Source organism: Phodopus roborovskii, unplaced genomic scaffold (assembly GCF_943737965.1).
Source record: "Phodopus roborovskii unplaced genomic scaffold, PHOROB, whole genome shotgun sequence".
Classification (NCBI taxonomy): domain Eukaryota; kingdom Metazoa; phylum Chordata; class Mammalia; order Rodentia; family Cricetidae; genus Phodopus; species Phodopus roborovskii.
The window spans coordinates 7128729-7151437 of NW_026126412.1; the positions used below are offsets into that span (position 1 = coordinate 7128729).

At 39.0% G+C, this 22709-nt stretch overlaps 1 protein-coding gene across 1 annotated transcript in view; it reads right to left on the reverse strand.

Moving 5' to 3' along the window:
* The window catches only part of Adgrv1 (adhesion G protein-coupled receptor V1), a 468823-nt gene that overhangs the window by 245466 nt on the left and 200648 nt on the right, over positions 1-22709 (reverse strand). Inside the window, exon 83 of the mRNA XM_051182821.1 lies at positions 17146-17246. Coding sequence (XP_051038778.1) covers positions 17146-17246 — 101 coding nt within the window. The remainder of the gene's footprint in view (positions 1-17145; positions 17247-22709) is intronic.

A 22709-nucleotide genomic window follows, 5' to 3' on the forward strand; every position in this document is an offset into this window, starting at 1 on the left:
GTTTTGTCTTGGGACTAGCTCCTATAGACCTAGCTCTCTACTCACAGAGATTTGCCTGCCTCTGCCTCCTGAGTGCTGGGATTAAAGGTGGTATGCCACCATCACCTGGCTAAAATTATTCCTTTATTTTTTCAATCCCTTCAATCCCTCCCACATTCCTCTCTTTGTTCTCTTTCAAATTCATGCCCTCTTTTTTCATTAATTGTTGCTACAAACATACATGTATATGTTTTTGTGGGTCCTTAGTAAATAATTTTGGTAGAATGAATTTGAAGTAGCATTTAAAAATATTTAGCCTAACCCTGATTTTTTTTTCCTATTTTTTCATTGGAATTAGTAACAAAGAGTTTTCTTGGATTGTAAGACATTACTGCTTAAATAAATAAATATATCTCAATATACAATAAGTGCTTAATTCCTAATAGGTATTAACTCAGTACAACAATAAAGGACCAACAAACAAACCTGCCCTCCTATTCACACCTGACAGAAAAGCTCCTAAGCATCCATGAGAAGTTGTGTAGGATGGGCCTTTTTCAATCAGTTAACGCATTTCTAAAGGAGGGGCTTATAAGACAAACATGCATTTGTGGGGCCCAAACTCTCCCCAGAAAACCTGGAAGGACTTCCTGGTCTCTGTTACTTTCCCTAAATCAGTTCTATTCAGGTATGGAGAGTATTCAAGTCTGCACCAGAAGTAGATCCCTCCCTAGACAACTGTGAACTAGTTGTACCATCAATGAGTCCTTGCAAACCAAGAAGATCATAATCCAAGTTAAAACAACCCCTCTGCATCACTGATCCTCCCTGACACACCCCATACCTGTGCCTTTACTAATGTCTGCATTTTAATTATGGATTCTACCTGATGAAGATGTCTCGTCTTTCAGTATAGGTTAAGCATTCTCATCTTTATCAAAATTCTCCTGGTCACTCCTCATCTAGGGTAAAAGGGCATTTTCATTGGAGTCTCATGAATATCTGTTGTGTCTGATGATAGCAACAACCCAAGTCAAAAAGCTCAAAGTTGGCTAGTCTGAGTGGCTATGATCAGTCTCTGCAGCCCTGACCCCCTGTGCTGTTACTGACTATACACCTGAACTCAGGTAATAGCTAATGTTTTTATTATTCTATAATTAATAATTATTGAGCACTTCCCTGGGCAAATTTAAAATAGCAAAGAAACTAAGCACTTCCAATTCTGATGTAATTCCAAGGAATAAAATTTTACTTCTTCAATGTAAACATTTACATTTTTATGTATTATGTATTTAAGTATTTAACTTCTAATTGTTCTATATCATTAACCCAGTCATCATAAAGAATGGTTTCAGCTATTCATGGGCTACAAGACTTTAGAAAGTGACATTAGACACACTAAATCAAGAAATCCACAAGTATAAATAAGTCAGCAATATCACAGGATTGCTCATGATGTCGGGACATACTATATATGTTGGGATGTTTAATCTTAGCACTACTTCTAATATATATCACAGATTCCTTACTTCATGACCTGTATTATTTACTTTGGCATGACACACATTTGCTAGATATGTATCAGAATCATCTATTACACATAGGTAATTAACATCCACCATGAATTTCTATTCTGAAAACATAATGCTATGGAATATAGAAAAATTTTAGAAAGATGTCTTCCATATGATGCCAAGGTTATTCTCTCATCTCAAACCTTGTCCATCAATAAGAAATTGTTAAAGATGCTTCAGGAACAAAGTTTCTATGCACAGTCTGTGTCATCGATATTCAGAAATATTAACGTGCTACTTAATTTACTTACAGCAGCATCCACTTGAACCCAAGAAGTTGCTGTCAGGGTCAGCTACAATTGTTTCCTCTCGCTCACCTTTCTCCCGCAGCCTGTGCCTTTGCTAGCTGCTCCTACGGGCTTCTGAATGGGCCAGAGCCCTACAACAGAGTCTGTGAGAACAGCAGTGATGTTCTGGAGGTTCCCACTCAGAACTTAGAATGTGTTTTAACATGAAAAGTAGTTACAATGTACAATTAAGATTCACAATAGCCAGACAGATTATGAGATATAAATGGGCCTTGCTAGGCTTGGCATGTTAACTTTGTTTTAGAACATTTTTTTTCTGGTAAAATTAATTTTGGATTAAATGCATTTAACTTAAAATGTGTAATACAACTTGTTCATTAAATGTAGATCACAGCACTGCATTTAAGAGTAAGAATAATTTTGTTTTTAATGTTGCTGTTTTATTTATGTGCCATGCTTTGTTAACAACCATTGAAGGCTTTGGCCTGCCCCTTACATGTAGAGATGAAGAGGAGATGATAGGGAAGTGAATAGATGAGGGGGGAGGAGTATGGAATGGGAGGAGAGGAAGAAGAGGAAACTGTGGCCAGTATGTAAAATAAATGAAAAAAATTAATCAATACAAAATTAAACAAACAAACAAAAGAGTTAAAAGGGTTGTTTATTAAATTGCCTTTTTAAGGAATGGAGAGCAGTTAGTATGGTGACAGGCAAGTTTAGATTCTTGAGGAAAATTCTGAAGGACAATCCTGTAACATGCTCTGAGTTATTTTACCAGCCAATGTGAAAGTTTTTATGTGCCTGTCTGAAAGTGTTTCTGTGGGCATTAGAAACACAGTGGTAAACAACTTTTCATCTAGTGGGGTTGATACCGTGGGAATGGAAAGTGGGGAGGAAAAAGGAACACAGAATTCAATACAGGAACAGAAAGAACCAGACTTTCATATATAATATGACAAAAGTTAACAGTAGTATGACCTTGTGGGTCAAGGAAAACTCAGAAGTTGGGACTCAGGCCTTTTTGGGACTTGGGGCAAGATGGAACTGGGTGAAAGTGTGATTCCAGAGAAGGCATCAGATGACCCTGGTGGGTATGGAAGACACAGGCTCTTCTATTATTGCAGTAGGAGGTTATGGGAGAGTTCTGAGAAGACAATGATTGCAGTAAGGCTTGTCTCTAAAGAGATCTCACCTGATGCCTAGAAGGAGAAGGTCTGCAAAGATGGAACACAGGAGAGCTAAGATGAATTAGTCAGGAATGTGAGGACCAGAGCATGGATCTCCAGAAACCACCTTAAAGCTCTGAGTTTAATCCTCTTTCAAGGGAGGCAGAGAATGGAGGATTCCTGTAGCTCTTTAAGCAAGTAGCCTAGCTGAGTTGGTGTGCTTTTGAGAGGTTCAGTGAGAGACCCTGTTTCAAAAATAAGGTTCTCGGAGAGTGACAATCGTCTCTCTATAGGCTTACACACAAACACACACACACACACACACACACACACACACGACTGCACATGGGAGTAAGGTGGGGGGGCTGGGGGAGGAAGAACAGAAGGAAAGAGACCAGAAGGAAAACACATGGAACAGTTAGTTGGAGGTTATTCTGAAAGGAGGTGAGTCAGATGACTCTCAAACAGTAGACATTGGAAGAAACATATATGACTAGACTGCACTCCATAAGAACAAAGAAAGTTTATTTAGTACTCAAAAACGGTTAAAATCTTCAAATATGTGCTTTAAAAAGAATTTCATACTCCCCAACAATTGAGGAAACAATCCTTAAATGTTTACTTCCACTTAGCTTTGACTAGAAGGGCCTGAGAACAAATAGAAACCATAGGACAGCTATGACATTTCCTCCTTCTCAAGCTGCAAACCCTATGATCATTTGCATATGCTCTCATCTGCAGATGAAGTTTGGCCCAAACTCCTCCTGTTTGTTGACAAGTAACCTACAAATGTTTCAGTTTGGCAACCACATCCACCCTTAGAACCAAAACATGGTGCGTGCAACCTAGAGCTTCCCTGCTGGCAGAACACAAAGTATATGTTCCTGGGAGATGACATGCTTGGGCTCAGCCAGAGTGGCAGGCCTGTAGGAAAAGCTGCTTTATTTTTACGACTTGTTAGTTTAGTTTTTTACTTTTTGGCATAGTATGTGATATACAGAGGAGCAGTCGCTTCCCTCGGGAGCTTAAAAGTCACATTAGGTAACAGCCAACTAAACGCAGGGCTCTCCCTTATAGAGCAAGGAAGTCAGGCTAGCTCAGCTTCCTGGGCTTGAAAAATGGAATACTAGAGTCCAGTAGAGTAAGGGCTGCTGGTTGAGAAGAGTCACAAAAGGAAGTCAGATCTTATCAATTAAAAGGGAAGGCTGATTACAGGCACAGTGCAGCAAATAACTGATTGTAAAAACCCTAATTAGTCCATGGAAATGGACAGAAAAAAAAAATCTTCACTCAGGATTTTGTCTCACTGAGTACTACAAAGATCACATGAATTACACACATTGTGTTTTTCATAGTTCTCCACAACGCTGAACGATTATGTCTCTGGGTTGTAAAAATATATGTTTACTTCAACTTTCAAATTTGTAGATAAGTGCATAAACCCATTCTATGTACCAGTGCACACACATACATGTTGTAATAGGACTATTACACATATCTAACCAATTTTAAAAGTGCAAACAGTTCAACACAAGCAAGAAGGAGGCAAACACACGAAAGGTACTCTGACTAGACAGAAAATACCTTATTTGAAAGAGATAACAAAACGGCTAATAATCTCTAAGTGTACACAATAGAGATCAACAAGAAAGTCCTGTGGCCAGTACAACAAGAAATCTGGAAACAAATTCGACAGAACAAAGTATTATGGGAGGAAAAGAGGGGACAAGGCTACAAAGCTGTTACTGTTGCTGCATCTGATTAAAGAAAACACCAGGTGAATAGAAACAGGCTCTAGCTCCTCAGGAGGACACACAGTGCCTCTGGGTGTGGGTATGCCCAAAGGGCAATGCAAGTCGGTGGCACAGCAATCAATCCCCGCCGATCTACTGCCATCCAGACATTCTGAGGTCTCATTTTCTGGTTACTGAACAAGAGTCACTATCTGTCTCCCTAACAGCTCTGCAAGGCAGGCTTTCTCACTATTCTGCCAATGATTGTTTCCCAATTTAGGGATGTTACTCATGTGTCCTTGTAATTCCCAAACCCAGACACTTGCGTATTTGTTATTTAAAGTCCTTTAAAGCTATCATTAAAAGTTCACAAAACATTTGTTTCTAGTCTCGTTAGAGACATCAAAAGAAGGCTTTTAAAAGTCAAGGATAGTTTATGTTTCTGAGGCTGTAATAGAAGATTCCAAACTGGTATTTTCTGGTAAAGTCTGGATTTGCCTCATGAATTTTCCTAGTAACAAAAGCCATGTTTCAAACATGATAATGTCACTGTAGCCTCATTCGGAGTATTACTCAGTCTTTCTGTTCGTTTGCTGTTTCAGCACTTGGGAAAGTTTGAATTTCCCAGTAGTGTGACCATCGTACTATTTTTATAACTTCAGTGTCCACTTGTTTTCAATTTAGTGAGAGCAGTCTCTTTGAGTTACATTTTCAAAGCTTGTTGAGAAAAGGGAACTGGATTTTATTATTGAAGCATTCTGAGAAAGACAGACTTGAAATAAAGATGGAAAATGTCTACTCAAGATAAACACAAAGATAAACGCAGTGTATGCTTGTGTGCATCATAACTCTGAATCACACAATGTTTCTATCATAAAAGCTGAACAAAATATTAACCAATAATATTAGTAAAAATGTTGGAGTATTATAAAAATGTGTTCTTGTTTTTGTCTTTTTTGAGTCAGGGTCTCATTGTGCAGCCAAAGCAACCCTCCAACTAGAAATCTTCCTGCCTCTGCCTCTTGAGTAATAAAATCACAGGGAGGCACCCCAATATCCAACACAGTCACAGAAATTTGGATTCAATAACTGGAGGAACAATTACAGCTTTAATTTACCCCTAGCTATGGCAAGATTAGGTTTGGCGTGTAAGTAGAGAGTGATTTGTTATGATATTTCCATTATGAGTATGAGAAAAATACTGGAGCAAAGAGAAACTTGCTAATTTCCATAGCTCCTCCACAGAACTTCTACAGGCCATTTATTGGGTAGAAATTGTCATTGAGGTAGTGAAGAGTTAGCCCCTGGTGGCAGCTGGAGGGGCCAGTTTCCCTCAATGAGCATCTTCAATCAAAGTGTCCAGAAGTGGAGGAGGAAAGGGAGGACAGGAGGAGGAGTGGTTGCTGCTGTCCTTTTCCCACAACAATGACAATGATGAGAGATGGGGGCTGGCTACTGTGCTCAAATACCAGTGCTGTTAGCACATGTGGTCATGACAAGGAATTAAAGTCTGTAAGGTACCACTTCTTCATCTGCTAAGTAGGAATATTACTATACCCATCTCACATCTTTATCTTATATAATATTTAGTGGTTGTTATGTTAATGTTTATTAAATAAGCTAAAATATGAAGTGTGTTCTTATTGGTTTAAAGAGATAGAAATCAAAACTTTCACAATGCAACACAGGTGACTTTTATCAGACTTTTTTCCTTTGAACTCTCATTTCCATCACTATTGTCCAAGTTTCCAACCAATCACAGCAGGTAACATTAAGTTTCCCCCTTGTGACCTCCTAAAGCAAGTCTGCCCAGCTCTGGCCTCTCATTTGTCTTAATCCATCCTCATCATTCAATCCCTCATTACAGGGTTACTCCACAAAACAGGCCTTCTGCATGGTGACACCATTAGAGACACCAAGCCCCCACCAATTCCAGACAGTATAGAACTCTCTCACCTTTCCACTTTCCAGTTCTCTGTGGGCATCTGCGATCCTTACCCAAGGGATGCTCACCAGGTTCACAACAATGCCACATTTTTATTGTTAGTTTCTTCCCTGCAATATACTGTGTCATAGTCTGTCTCCAAATTAGACTGAGTTCCATTTCCACTGCAGACATGGTTCAAGCATGTCTCCTTAGTCTATGCAGCCTTGGACACAGCACCATGGAGGAAGCCATTGCCCTCTCACTGTACACATCCTTGGGTCCTACCATGACACTACTACTCAAGGCTGTTACTTTCACATTTCTGTGGATATCGATTGCTCGCCATCCCTCACTATAAATCTCACTTTGTCCAAATGGTAAGTAACCTGGCTGCAGGGAGTACGTCACAGATGAATATTGATCTTGGCCGAGGAGGACTTACTCAGTTCCTCTTGGTTTTAATTTACTACTGGACTGTTAAATATGCACATGATGGTCTTTTTTTGGCAAATAGCTGCATATAGCTATGTTGAGATAATTAGCACAATAAACCCAAACTTGAATGTGTATTTCTATTTAGCCATGTCTACTAACCAAATCCTATATGAAGGAAAGTACAGTTAAATATCTCTGAAAAAATTTTGTAAAAAAAGAGAGGGCTCAGCTCAGCTGTTCAAAATGAAGGAAGAATTGGAGAAAGAAACTAGTTTCAGCTTTCTACTACTGTTTGCCTGCATTCAGCAGGGCTTTATGTTATGGCCCAGCCTAATAATAACGGCAATAGGCTGGAATCAACCTTTCAGGAATCCTCCTGCCTCAGCTCCTAGAATGCTGAGATTCATGTGTGAGCCACCATACTTAGTTTAGTAGCTTATTATATAGTAAAGAAACTACCAGGTTCTTCCAAGTGTGAAATTTTATGAGAAAGGCCCAAGTCAAAACTTCATTGTGTCCCATGTGAGTTTGCTTAGAGAATTATCCACTTTAGAGTTGGAAGGAAACTAAAAAGGAAAAAACAAAAACCTAAAAAGAAAATGGACAAAAGGCAGAGAACAGAATCATGGCCACAAGAGGCTGGGGCGGGGTGGGGGTGGGGGTAGGAAACATAAGGAGAGGCTAGAAAACAGGTACCAAGATACACGAAAAATTGGAGGGATTAGCTCTAGTGATGTATAGTGTCACAGTGTAATTACAGTCTGAGACACTCTGCCACACATTTCTAACGAATAAAGGACAAGTCTGGAGAGCCCAACACATAGAAATGATATGCAGAGGAGATTCACACTCATCTCCTAATTATTATACATTATGTACATGCACTGAATCACACTGCACCCACAGATATGAATAAAAGTGCATATCAATTAAAGAGAAAAAGGTAACATGGCTGGAGGTGTGCCATGCAAGTAAGACCAGAGTCCCCATTCCAAAACCCATGTAAACATCATTTGGCTATGAAGGTTGCCTATAATTCCAGCCATGGAAGAAGGAGACAGGAATACCCATAGGAAACAGGCTGGCTAACAAAACTAACCCTGTTGGAGAGCTCTGGGTTTGACCAAGAGACCCTGCCTCACTGAACAATGTGAAACCAGAAATTATGTGAAATCAAGAAAGATTTCTGGTCCTCCACATGTATACAGAAATGTACACATGAAAACACAGATCTACACACATGCATGCTATAAATGCATACACAGGAAAAAGAAGTTAATGGGAGAGACCTTCCCCTAAAGATAAAGCAATGGTAAATAGCTACAAGTAGTTTTAAAGACATTTTCATTATTTTCTATCCTTAAATAAAATTACAAGTTAACGTGCTTTCTTAAGATAATTTTCTAGTGCAGAAGGGATGTTGCTTTCTTAGGTTTAGTAATAATATTGATGACAGATGTGCCAGCAGCATTCAGAGGCATGGGTAGGCCACTCCTGGTTGCTCCTGTCTGTTAACGAACAGAATGAGGCAGCCCTCTGACTACTGACTCAGCATCTGAATCTGAACAGGCTGCTTTTTCTACAGTTTAGGAAACGCTTGATCCATTTATATTTACATAACGGGTAGGTTGCAATGTTCCCCAAATGGCAACCTTTAATACAGCTCAAGTTCCCAGTCTTCAAAGCAAGTTCTAGTTTTGACCCTAGAATGTGAACTCTTAAAACTTTTTTTTCTTTTTATGAGCAGAAGTAAAGACAACAAAAGTCATATTAATAAGTGAGTAGCCAAAAGTCCTAGCTAAGGGAAAACCAGTTTTACTTTTAACCCTTCATCTCACTCTGCTTCAATTGATCTAAAATATATAGACAGATAGAAAGACAGAGAACAGAGGGCCAGACAGCCAGATGGGGATTATAATGAGGAGAGAGAGAGAGAGAGAGAGAGAGAGAGAGAGAGAGAGGGAGGGAGGGAGGGAAAGAGAAAGCAATATACATACATACATACATACATACATACATACATACATACATACATAGTTGGATGATTGGTGGACAGGCAGAGAGAGTTACTAGTTAGATACAGCATTTGGGGCCCTAATTGCATGATGTTTTTCATGTTAACAGTTTCAATGCAATAGGTCAAGTTGCTTGGGAAAAATCAGGCCCAGTACTACCAGAAGGAACCAGTGATCTGGGATCATGTGGCTTTGGCTTCAGAGATGCAGTCAGTGTCCTCAGAGACTCTCCAGGCTGTTACATACTCAAAGTTAAAATGACATAAGTCTCAGATATAAGGAAAGTCTGTTAGCAGTTGTGTGATCTGGATCCTGCCTGGGAAAAAGGCATTGTACTATGGCATTCCTCAGGGATGCAGAATAAAAAACAGCTCAAGTTTTGCTGAATTCTATATAAAAGTCCTCAGAAGTAACACAAATCTTCTGCTTTCACGAGGAGAAGAAGAAAGACAAAGCTAAAATCATGTACATCCAATGGTTGACAAAAAATAAAACAAAACAAAAATCACTGAAGTATTTCTGAACTAGTCCCATGGCCAATGGTAGTCAGTACAGAGGTCCAATCATACTTGGAACCATATTCCCTCACATAAAGGTTCTCTAGACAGATTTGTTTTTCCACTTCAGAAAATGAGGTGGAAAGCCAACAGACAAAAAGAAACAGAGAAATCAAATGTTTCCCTGTTGGCAGGTTTTATTAATCCAAGTAAACACACTGTTATCTTTCTGTTCTTTTTTTAGATTTGGGGAGTTGCTTTTCCTAATACAACACTGGACCTGAGCGCCCTGAAAGGCAAAGGCGGCCTTTGTCCCCACTGCTTACCAGCTTGCTCAGGGCACACAGGGCAATGTGATTCTAAGATAAAAGTTCCAAAGATAGAACTAGATGTTTTTTTCCCAGGAATATCTGCCAATGCCATGAAAGTCTGCTGACTGTTTCCTATCACACCGGAAGTGAGAGCTCTCATACCTTCTTGCCATTTAATCATCTTCTTGTAGATAAATGAGACAAACACAACTTGGCACTGAAGGAAAATACATCCTTTCTGATAATTACTAAAAAGATAAATCTCAACTCAAAACTCCGTGATATTCAGAGAAACACAATTTTCTATATTAATAGTAGGCACATTAATATGTAATGATGGAAACATACTTCTATGGCCTGCATTTTAAAGTAACTGATGGGTGGTACTGCCAAGGACAGGTACATAGAAGCTTCCTGACACTAACTTACAAATGCATTCACTCCAATTTTGAATATAAGGGACAAAAAGACAAAGCTAGGAGCCCACAAATGTGCATTTGCTATGCTGCAAACTCACTCTGGAGCTCACTATGCTGCAAAAGCACTCTGGAGCTCAGGGAATGAAAGCCTTGAAAGTATCCTTTAGTATTTACCTAACCCCAACTCTGCAACAATGACTTGGTTTTTTTTTTTTTGGGAAAAAAAATCTTCTACTGCCACCTGCTGGCATATTATGGTCAATGATACTCCAAGATACTCGGAAGACACTCTGCCTAAAGCATTATCATTTGACTTTTTTAACTAAAACTTTTTTTAAAAAAATATACATTGATCATATTTCTCATCTCTTCCTCCCCACTTCCGTACAATATAAAGACACACTCTATTGATTCTCGTGTACCTTTCTCCAGTTCTGGATATAATAAATATATAGTGAATTGGTAATACAGTATTCTATATGTTTCTAAAATAGAGAACAAGCAAACTTAAGCACATTTTTTTTTCCTGACAGCCTGATTCACAAATACACTGAAGTCAAGAGGGACGAGACATGGTTCAGATGATTGTGTTTGCCTAGCATGCACATGGCCCTGGGTTCAATTTCCATAAACTGGCAGGGAAACACAAGCCTTTAATCTCAGCATGCTACAGGTGTAGGCAGGAAGAACAGAAGTTCAAGGTCATCCTCAGCCACATAGCAAGTTCAGGACAGCATATGCTACAGGAGACCCATACCTCCTTTCCTCTTCCTCTCTCTCTCTCTCTTTGTCTCTCTCTCTCTCTGAAGAGGAAAGGTCTTGGCATGCCTGTCTACCCGTATTCACAACTAAAACTCTTATGGGTAACTGGAGACATTTCACTCCTTTACCAAGGACAATTGTTTTGATTTTTTGTTTGGTTTGTTTTCTTCTCCAGTTAATGTATGCTCTAATGATGTCTATTCCACAAAGATGGAAGATCCATGAGAGGACCATGGCTGGAATTGTAATGACTCCAATAACACAATTCTACAACTTGTTTTACAAAGCCTTTAAAATTTGGAATGTGTATAAGTCAGTATTTCTCTAGACATCTCCATTTCTCATTTTGGAGAACCTGAAAAATTGGAAAAGTCCTAGATTTGGAGCTAGAAAGATAGGTCAGCAGTTAAGAGAACTTGTTGCTCTTGCAGATGACCCAAGTTCCATTCCCAGCACTCAAGTTGGGTGACTCACCACAGCCCATTAATTCAGTTCCACGGAGTGCAATAGCTTCTTCTCTCTGCGGAACCCCTTGTTCACATGCACATCTTCCCCTTCCCCCACATCCACACATATGATGAAGAATAAAAGAAATATCTCAAAAAATTAAAAACAGATTCTTCTCTCATAGACCACACTCTGACCACAATTCCCTACTCCTCCCAGCTCCCTCCCAACACCTCCTGTTTCCCTCAGATCCACCGCCTTTCCCTTCAGAAAAGAGCAGGACTCCAAGAGACAGCAACCAAACATGACCAACCAAGGTACAATATGACCAGATGAAAGCCCTCATACTGAAGCTGGACAAGGCAACTCAACAGGAGGGAAAAAGTCCCAAGAGCAGGCAAAAACACTAAGCAAACAGCCATAACATATATATGGAAGACTTGATACAGACCCATGCAGGCCTGGTGCTTGCCACTTCAGTGAGCTAAAAATTAAATAAATCTTTAAAAAGTTCTTGCGTAGCTAAGTGAGAGAAACATTCACTTTAAGTTAGATAATATATTTAAAGCCCAAGCAGCCAGTCAATATGCTGAGAAGATGGTAGTTCTCTGAAGACTATACCAGTTCTATACTGTATCACTTCTGACGTGAAATAATGAAAACATCACCCTGGCTAGAAATAAGCCATCGGAACATACTTTTTTAGTTATATTGTGCCACAAGTCATTCCTTACATAATTTTCATGCCATATTGCTGTGTATATTTTAAAACTATTTTGGAATTGGATGCACTTGACTGATCCCTTTCTTCCAAATCAGCGCAAAGCCCGGTGTGAATCAGTCGGCAATAGCGTAAAGCCCATCGAAGCAATAGGGAATAGTGTTAAGCCCAGTGTGCAACAGTAGTCAATAGTGTAAAGCCCAATGTGAAGTGTGGACAATAGTGTAAAGCCCTGTGTGAAGCAATAAACAATGCTCTACCACAGAGATTCTGGTCTCTCTTCGCCTTCCCCAGACAGGAGCAAATTTGTCTGCTAGCATGCTGAAGAAATGTCTATAATAATATGGTGCTATAATTAAATCTTATATAAATGCTGCTGCCAAAAAAACACTAAAATGGGTGGTGAATACAGCCAAGCAAACTCTAATTACAGTAGGCGGGTTCTCTACTGTGTTATATACAAGAAGCCAAGGCAAGATCAGACAGTTATGACTGGATCCTAGGTAATGTAAATAGCCTTGTCAGTCCAATGCACTACCCCCGTTTGGAAACAGCTGCTACTTTCTATAGTTTATAGGTATTTAAAAACACAATCCAGAATACAGCCCTTGATTTTTTTCCCTGAAAAAAAATAAGAAGAAGAAGAAGCAGCAGCAGCAGCTATGGAATTTAAAGAACATTGTCATTCCTAGGAGAGACAAGAAAAAAAAAAAAAAAAACAAAAGAAACAGTATACAGTGTTCCAATTTCCATTGGAAGTACTTCCATAAAGCACACTTAAGCCCACTAAGTAACAGTGTGCCATGTAAATTTACACATGTTGAGTCCACGCATATAACCAGACTCCAATCAAGAAACCAGTCACTCTGCATGACATACAGCCCAGGTGGCCCAGAGCCTGGGACTAGATAGGCCACAGACCTAGAGGAAAACCAAATACTTTTTCTTCTAGAGCAGTGGTTCTCAACTTACGGAGCATGATCCTTTGGGGTTTGAACTACCTTTTTCCCAGAGGTCACCATATCAGATATCCTGCATAACAGATATTTGCATTACAATTCATAACCATAGCAAAATTACAGTTGTGAGGTAGCAAGGACAATAATTCAATGGTTGGAAGTCACCACATGAGGAACTGCATTAAAGGGTCGCAGCTTTAGGAAGCTGAGAACCACTGCCCTAAAGGAATGTAGCAACAAAATGACTAATAACATTCTACTATACCAATAGATTAGTGTCTCCCTCAAACAATGGTCACAGACGCTTCCTCCAGCAGTAGATGGGAACTAACACAGACCTATATATCTAGAAAATGTGCAGAGAGTGAGAAATGTTAGAACACTCAGTCTTAAATGGGATGTCACTTCCCCCACCTCCCATTCCCCTCTTACACCCCAACTGAGGGAGATGTGCCGAGGAGGAAAGATCTTAAGTGCTGGAGGGAGGGTGATACCAAGGAAACTGTGCCTTCCAGACACAATGGGACTGATGCACATGCGGAACCACAGAGTTTGTGGCAGTCTGTACTAGGCCAAAGCAGATGGGGGTCTAGCATCCAGAGGGGGAAGTGGAAACAAGGTCCCAACTCTAACCAAGAAACCACCTGCATTTGACAATGATCTGCAAAGGGAAAATTAGTTTTCTCAATGAATTTTCACTGGGTATATAAGGCACACTTAAGGGAAGGGCCCCATGCCCAGAAGTAGAAGGTTAATACAAAACAAATTCAATGGTACTTTTGTAGACATTTTTGCTTATATTGATTTATTTGGGTAGTTTTTTTTTTTTATTGTACTGTTCTTTAGTTTGTATATTATAGTTTCCAATTTTTGTGTTTTATTTATATGTGGGTATGTTTCTTATATTTTTTCTTTTTTTCTTTTATAATTACTTATTTATTGTCTATTTGTTTTCTAAAGAAGGCATTGAGTTGGATGGGTGGGGGTGGGGAGTATCTGGGAGACACTGAGGGAGGGGAGACCATGTTAATATATTGTATGAAAATATTATTTTCAATTTTAAAAGACAGAGCAAGAGAAAGAAATCAGTCACTGAGTCCACAAAGGGTAAAAGTGCTTTTATGCAAACCTGATGACCTGAGTTAGATTCCTGCATCCCTCAAGGTGAGAAGAGAGAGCCAATGTGGGAAACTGTCCTCTGCCTCCACATTCATGCATGGTGTTTGTGCACCTGTGTATGCACACATGCACGCACACATGAACGCACAAGTGCCCCCCAAAACTACATAAATAATATACATATAAGTAAATAAAACTTCAAGTTTTTCTCCAAGAAAGCAATCATTCCCTGCAATCTATAAGAATCATAGTGGTGGTGAATACCCCAACTATCATCATAGAGCCTTTATCTAGTTATTGATGGAGCCAGATTCAGAGATTCACAGCCAACCACTAGCTGAGCTCTGGAAATCAGGTTGAAGAGAGGGAGAGGGAATACATGAACAAGGGAGGTCAAGATCATGATGGAGAAATCTACAGAGACAGCTGAACCAAGATGGTGGAAACTCATGAACTATGGAGACTCCAGGGGACCGAACTAGGCCCTCTGTATGTGGAAGATAGTTGTGAAGCTTGAACTATCTGAGGGGTCCCTGGCAGTAGTATCAGGATCTATCCCTGGCACATGAGCTAGCTTGTTGGAGCCCATTCATTATAAGGGGATGTCATGCTCAGCCTTAAAGCAGAGGAGAGGAGCTTGATCCTGACCCAACTTAATGTGCCAGACTTGGTCAACTGCCATGGGACCCCTTTACCTGTTGGAAGGAGTGGATGTGGAGTGGACTGGAGTAGAAGCAAAGGACAGTGGGATGAGGGGTGGGAGGGAGTACTTTGGTTGGAATGTAAAATAAAATTAAAAAATTAAATCTCAGAAACAAATAGTGTTTTACAGAACAATGTTCTAAAATTTCATTCATAAGGATGTCATGAAGAGTTGGGGTTAAATTATTTCAGCCTCTGGGCAAACATGATTTAACATTATTTCCTTCTGTCCAGTTCATTTCTATGCCCTTCACTTCTTTGTACATAAGCAATGTTAATGAAGTAACCCCCTCTATGAAGATGTCTATGACCTTTGCAAAACAATAAATTAAGCTCTTAACTGTGGAATTCACAGAGTCACTTGCACATAATCTATGTTCTTATATAACACTGAACTACAGATATTTATGTAGAATCTTCAGTCTACAACGACAAACTGCTCTTCTAGACAGTTAACACCTTAAGGATAGAAAAGGTACTTAATTTAACCTTTCCACCAGCCTTCTGTGGTTTAAGTGATGCTTTCAAATCCATGCTTTAAGTGGAAAGCCAACAATTATTCCCACTTTTATTTTTTTAGCTACCATAGAAAAATGAACTATTTTTCATAAGACAATGTTCTTGCAAACTACATTCCACTATGTTAAATGAAAAAAAGTAAGGATTGTACACACATTTTACTATGTATGTATCTTTGTGTGTGTGTGTGTGTGAGTGTGTGTGCATGCTCTATGAATGAGGTGTGCATGTGTGTACATGTTTTACCAATGAACTATCCCCTTGTCTTTGGTATGAGTCATCTTAATGCTTTTCCATATAAAGAAATTTATAAAATGGTACATTTGTATAAACACATAAAACAACATACATTAATATCAGTATATATGTGCTAGTAACATATTTAGCTAGAATGTTTTATACAGAAGCTATTTTCTTGTAAGAAATAATAGTGAGGTGTTTCTCCATAGAGAGTTTACAAAACACATATAGTAGAATTTCTCTTTGTGACAGATAGAAAATTTTACAGAAAACCAATTCAAATAAATTTTAGAGCCCAGACCCAATGGGTAGATCTACAACAAAACTTCTGTAGCTAAGGCTCAGGGATCATCATAGCTGGAGATGGTGGGGACATTGTGAGAACCAGAAAACTGGGGTGTTTTCTAAGAGATTGTGTTTCTCTTAGAAATGGCAGAAGTGACCCCGTAGAGTCTCACTAATATGACTGCAAAAGCCTCACTAATATGACAAGAATGACACCATACTGGTAGATATGCTAATTTGGATAGGGGAAGGTTCATGAAGCCTCAACATTACACAAAATACAGTTAACTAAGGAACATTGAGAACATAAAAAATATCCTTTACCAGAGAAGATAGCACCAACTGGTTATCCAATTCGAAGTGGTCAGCCTTGAAAACATATATATGTATATATTGAAAAAAGGAGGCCATTCCAAAATTTAACTTGAAGAACAAGTTACTGGGGAAAAGGATTTCTATTTTTGTTTCCACAGAAAATGAAAAGATGTGGATTCCTTCCAAACTAATGTGGTTTGATCACGCCAGACCGCCTGAAACAGAGTACAAGCTGATCCTACATTCAAAACAGCTGGACAAAACAGCCCTACAGACTACAGCTAGGATATCTGAATCTTCTTCGAATCCCCCAAGACAGCGCCCCTTACCAGCAGGAAGTAGTTTGGAAAGAACGACGCCCAAATTCCCAAATATTGTGTATAAATGTTTGTTTTCATTTAATTGGACTTTGTCATATAAAATTAAATAAAAAAGTTATAAAAAAACAAAAACTTTAAATAATAAATAAAAAAAAAAAGAAAAGAAAAAAGGAGGCCATGAAGCCATGAATTTGACAGAGAGTAAAGAGGAGTATGTGAGAAAGTTTAGACGGAGGAAAGAGAATGGGGAAATGAGGTAATTATAGTATAATCTCAAAAATCAAACAAATAATTTTTAAATACACATATTAGGTCTGTTATCATTTTTGTATGCTTCCCTTCTTCCAGATTGCTCCAATACAAAGCAAACAGTTCGGTTGAAAAAAAAAAAAATCCCTGTTCATGGACATCTCATGGTGAACCACAAGTGCCATCTCCCATCTCCCTCCTACCTGTGTTCCTAAGCTGGCTGCCATCATTTGAGTCAGAAGTTTAGCTGCAAACATCGAACATCTGGCACAGGACATGTGTGAAACAACAGCCAAGCAAAGGCCTGTGGAAACAAAAGATCCCACGTGAGGTTTCATAATCCATGAAGAGATTATGTGTACAGAACGGAAAATCTTTGGGACAGTTAAGCACAAAAGCCCAGCCTATATACAGCATAACATAATAGCTCTGGGAAAGATGATGCTGAAATTTCAACATATTCCATTTTGTGTGGTATACACCATCGTCACATTTAGCCATTAACGCAAAGGATAACTAATTTCCCAATTATTTACAAGTTGTCTGCCATGTAAAAAGGAAGGCATAAATAAATAGCATTAATAGTTCTAATAAGCATTTTATTTTCTAAGTTGCTATTAGTCAACTTTACTATTCAAGAAATGGTTTTCCATCCTATTTTTTTTTTTTAAGAGTGAATAGCTTGGGTGAGCAAAAATATTTAGAAAGGTAACTAGACCCTTTTGGACATAAGACTGTGAATGACCTCCAAAGCTGATGTTCACAATCACTCACTTTTTGCTAATGGAAACACATATATGACTATATCCATGGTAGTGATGAACTTTCAGCCAGCCCTCTGCTGCTGCATGTCAAAAGCAGGAAAAAACCTTTTTGTTCTTCCACAAAGAAATTAAGCATAAAAACTTCCATTTCTAGCTGGCATTATTATCTTTAAACCTATGTCTATTTTGAGATAAAGTGTTGTTGGATAACCCAGGCTGGCCTTGAAACTGCAATCTCTCTGCCTCAGCCTCTTGCGTGCTAAAATTATAGCCATGCACAACTATACCAGAACTTGAAGGCAGACTACTTTAAGAATATTTTCTGCCTTAAATTGAAGATATTATTATTCAGTGGCCATTTATTTGTTCCCTGGGTCTTTTTACCACACGTTTTTGTGGATTAGATTGTTTTGTGTAAGAATCGTTGAAGCATTACAAATGCTGACATACGTAGACCACTTAGGCATGTGTTTTCCATATATTACTTCATTTAATATCAATGCCCTCTTGAGAAACACGAGCTATTGCACTCATTTAACATTTTATTCCCCATTTTATTCTCCTAGGCTGTGCAGTGAGCTTTCAGAGCAAACCACATGTCAGAAAAACCGGACTAACCATCTACAACATGCCTACATGGGCTCTTCGGAATTGGTTTCTGTTCAGAAATGCCTCACAGAAATTCTTTTTTAGAAAAATAGTTCAATTATATTTTATATTTCAGTAGAGTAAAAGAAACTACCTGAAAGAAGGGACAAGGCTTTTTTTCTAGAAACACCTCCAAGAAGCCTGTAACAAGCCACTCAGCACAAGTGCCACAGCTTCTGAGTCAGGTATGCAGGTGTTGGGGCTGCCTCCAAACCCACCCACACAGGTGATAGCATTTCTGAAGATAATGGCAGGCAGTCATGTCTGGTTTGCACCTTTAGTTTCTCCTCTACAAGGGCTTACAACTCACTAATGTGTCCTTTGAGCCCCAAGGACATTCATAAATCTCTTAAATTCATGCTTAAAGGTATGTGCTGATGTGTGCATATAATACACTGACTTAAAAGAAAGCCCTAGCCACATTTTTCTTCTCATTATAAACCTCATGCTCACAAATATGTATGTACTGGAAGTTTCCTGGGGTGGGTGGGAACAATGCAAGGCAAAGGGCTGAGTAATGGCAAGGGAGGAACACACACATTTCCTGTTCACTGTAGTTCAGAATTTATTCAGTGACTTTTTCCCCTCTAATTTGGTAATCAATTCCATATCACATTCCTGTTCTTCCATAGGAACTTAGCACAACTACATGGGACTAGCTTAGAAACATGGGATTGGGTATAAAAAGCTTCATCAAAAGCTACCATGGCCCCATGGTTGTAGCTCAAGAATCAAATCCAGAGAGAGGCAGGAAGGCAGACAGGATTGTATTAGTGTGAGAGCACAATGTGTCACAGCTATCTGGCTATGCTGGTTAATTTCATGGCAACTTGACACAAGCCAGAGACATCCGGGAAGAGGGGACCTCAACTGAGAAAATGTCTCCATCAGCTTGGACCGGAAGCAAGCCTGTGGGGGCATTTTCTTGATTAAGACTGATGTGGGAGAACGATCTCACTGTGAGGAGGACCACTCCTGAGAAGGTTGCCCCGGGTCATACAGGGAAGCAAACTGAGTGAGCAATGGAAACCAAGCCAGTAAACACATTCTTCCATGGCCTGTACTTCACATCATGCCTCCTGTTCCTGCCATGAGCTCCTGTCCTGACTTTCATTCCTGATGGACTCGAGCTGTGAGCTGAAATTGAGATGTTCCTCCCCAAGCTGCTTCAGATCAGTGTTTTAACTACCAGAAGCTAACCAGAACACTGGTTCATTTTTCATGGAAAGGAGAATTCTGATGAGAATCTTAAGCAGATCACGCGCTAAACTAGGCAAAGCCATCTGGCTTTGGACAGGATATAGGATCCTTAAGCTTCAAAAAAATAAATATTTTAGTTAGGAAGTTCCTAAATCACTACATACAAATTTGAGTATTCAAAGTACTATATACTAATATCCAAATTTAGGAAAATAAACTTTCCTCAGACTAGAAAAGGAGTCTCATGTTCAGTATATTTACTTAACGTTTACAAGGAAATATTTTTTATTGCAGTTCTTTAGCACAAATGCCTTACTATAAATATTAAAATCATAATACATAGAATGTATAATGATAGAACTTCTAAAATAAAGTATAACAAACTAAGCCCCATATATTACCTAAATATGCACTCTACAGTCTTTACAATTTTATTTCTTCGCAATTCTATACAGAAACAATCTGCTAAGTAATATTGCTTTTTTTTTTTTTAGGCCTATATGGATTACAGGTTGAGCTGGAAGAGAAAGAATCCTCAATCCACTGGCACAAATGATTGTCTACACATTTAAGAGAGAAGGAAGATGCATTGTTCTTCATAATATAACAACATAGATTGCACACAATGGTTAGGACACAGTTCAGAAGCATATATATGCATACAGATCTTATGTAGATATACAATTCTGGAGTAGTTATGTGAATATAAATGCATGTGATATTTGTATGTGAGTAGGCAGAGCCAGGAGACATTGTTGGTCTTCAGCATATTTTACAGGTGGAAAATACTCCCATGTAACTGCATTTAACCCCACATAAGACAAATGTTAGTAAATTTTCTACAAATTTCTCTTTAAAATATTTATGAATTTTGCATTTAAAGGTGTCAGTATCTCATTCTATTTATACCTGATTCCTCTTTATATAAAACCAAATGAAATCAGCTTAGTGTTACTTCATTATTAAGTCAAGTATTAGCTCTTTAACTTAGTTTTTTCTTCTCTTTCTAACTCATGCTACCTATGGTTGTAGGGTTTTCTACTGCTTTGTTACAAACCATAGCTGAGTTGATATTTCTTTAAGATTTCCCTCCATGTGATGTGCTTTGATTAGTGCTCCTAATAAGCAAGAGGATGAATAGAAAAGATTCACAGTAGGAACAAATGTCAGTGTGAAGCACATTGGAATGCACAACTCCATGTGTTAGGGGATGGGTTATGTTACCAGAGAGACAAGAGCCTTGGTAATTAAGGAGCTGAACCTAAACATGACAGCTACTAGCTATTGGGAGTTGTTTAAATTTAAATTTTCATGAGTTAAATTGAATAGAATTTAAATTTAGTCATATTTCAAGGATGCTTGCCCACGCATGGCCAGTATTGTCACCATCACAGAAAGCGGTACTGCACAGAACTGCTGACTCTTCCTGAGTAATGAAAAAAATATACTGTATTTCAGAAGAGTCTGTATCCAAGTGACTACAATAATATGGTTTGAAAGGATAAAGTTGGCACATTGCAACAAAGCACATCTGGTCTGAAACACTAAGTGTTACTTATTTCTTCAGTAAGAAATAGGACTTGCCTACAAGATGTGCCATGATAAAGTAGCACAGAGATTGTGGGAGTGGCCAAACAATAGAGACCCATGCCATGAGAGTGAGCTCACCCCAGATACTACCTGGAGCACCAGGACCTAGAGACTAGGCTGGCCATCCCAGAGACATAGGATAGAACCAAACACAAATGCCAAAAAAAAAAAAAAAAAAAAAAGATTGACATAATGATAATGTCATAATGACATAATGACAGATGATATTCTGCTACTCATAGATTGTCATAGATTGGTGCCTAGCCCAATTGTCAGCAGAGAGGCTTCATCCAGCAACTGATGGAAACAGACACGGAGACCCACAGCCAGACGTGAGGTAGAGCTGGAAGAACCCTGTGGAAGAGTGGGAGGAAGGAGCATAGGAGCCAGAGGGATCAAAGACACCATAAGAAAACGCACTTGCTCATAGGGACACAGAAACTGAACCAACAGCCAGGGAGCCTGCATGGGTCTGAACTAATCATCTGCAGCTATGTTGTGGCTTTGTAGCAGGGTCTTTTTGTGAGACTCCTAATAGCGGGAGCAGGGGCTATCTCTAACTCTTTTGTTAGCTTTTGGGAACCTATTCCTCATCTTGGGTTGCCTCTTCCAGCCTTAATATGAGGAGGTGCTTATTTTTACTGCAACTTGATACACCATGTTTAGTTGACATCCATGGGAGGCCCTGTCCCTTTTGAATAGAAATCAAGGAAGACTGGATGGGAGGGGGAGCAGAGAGGAAGTTGGTGGGAAGGACTTGGAGGAGAGGGAGGGAAAACTTTTGTTGGGATATAATGATGATGATGATGATGATGATGATAAAATCATTTTAAAAAAAGAAACAGGATTGAAAATACTATACATGTGGTGCTGTGTCCAGTAATATTTAACATGATAGACACTGGCTGCTCTCACAGTGATTATGTCCAGCTTTGCTGTCTCATATTCCAGGAAGTGACTGTCTTATGAAATTTCACTGAACACAGTTTGGTCAAAGAGATACTGTGTTGGGGCAGCATTCTAGGTCTCTTTTATAACATCTTCCATTGCTTTAACATACAGTCTGCCTTGGCCTATCTGACCACTGCCAACTTGATGTTCAAAGTTCTACAGGCAACTAAGACCACACCAGAATGAGTCAAAGGGGCACCCACCCTGCCAGAAAAAAAAATAGGTTGGGTTGCAGTGGCACGGTTAAAGTGCCTAACTATTCATTCTAGAAACTAAGTCTATGTAAGATGCTTACAGTGACCTTCTGTTATGCACAGCCCAATTCCTGCCAAATAAAACTCCTTTGCTGGCATTGCTAAAGAAACACAATATCTTTGGGTGGTGCACATACATTCTAGGGCTGAGGGACTTCTTTCTATCTACATTTATCCATTCAAACTCTTCTTTTTAAGGTTCTTAGCATTTTTAATTTTTTCCTCAGAGATAGCATGTCATTTGAAAGAATAAAATTATTTTGATAATGCATTCCTCCACAATCATAACAGGTCTCTCAAGGCAATGGTTTCTGAAAACCTGACCTTGATGTTTGTAAAGGAACTTGACCAAAAATTTCA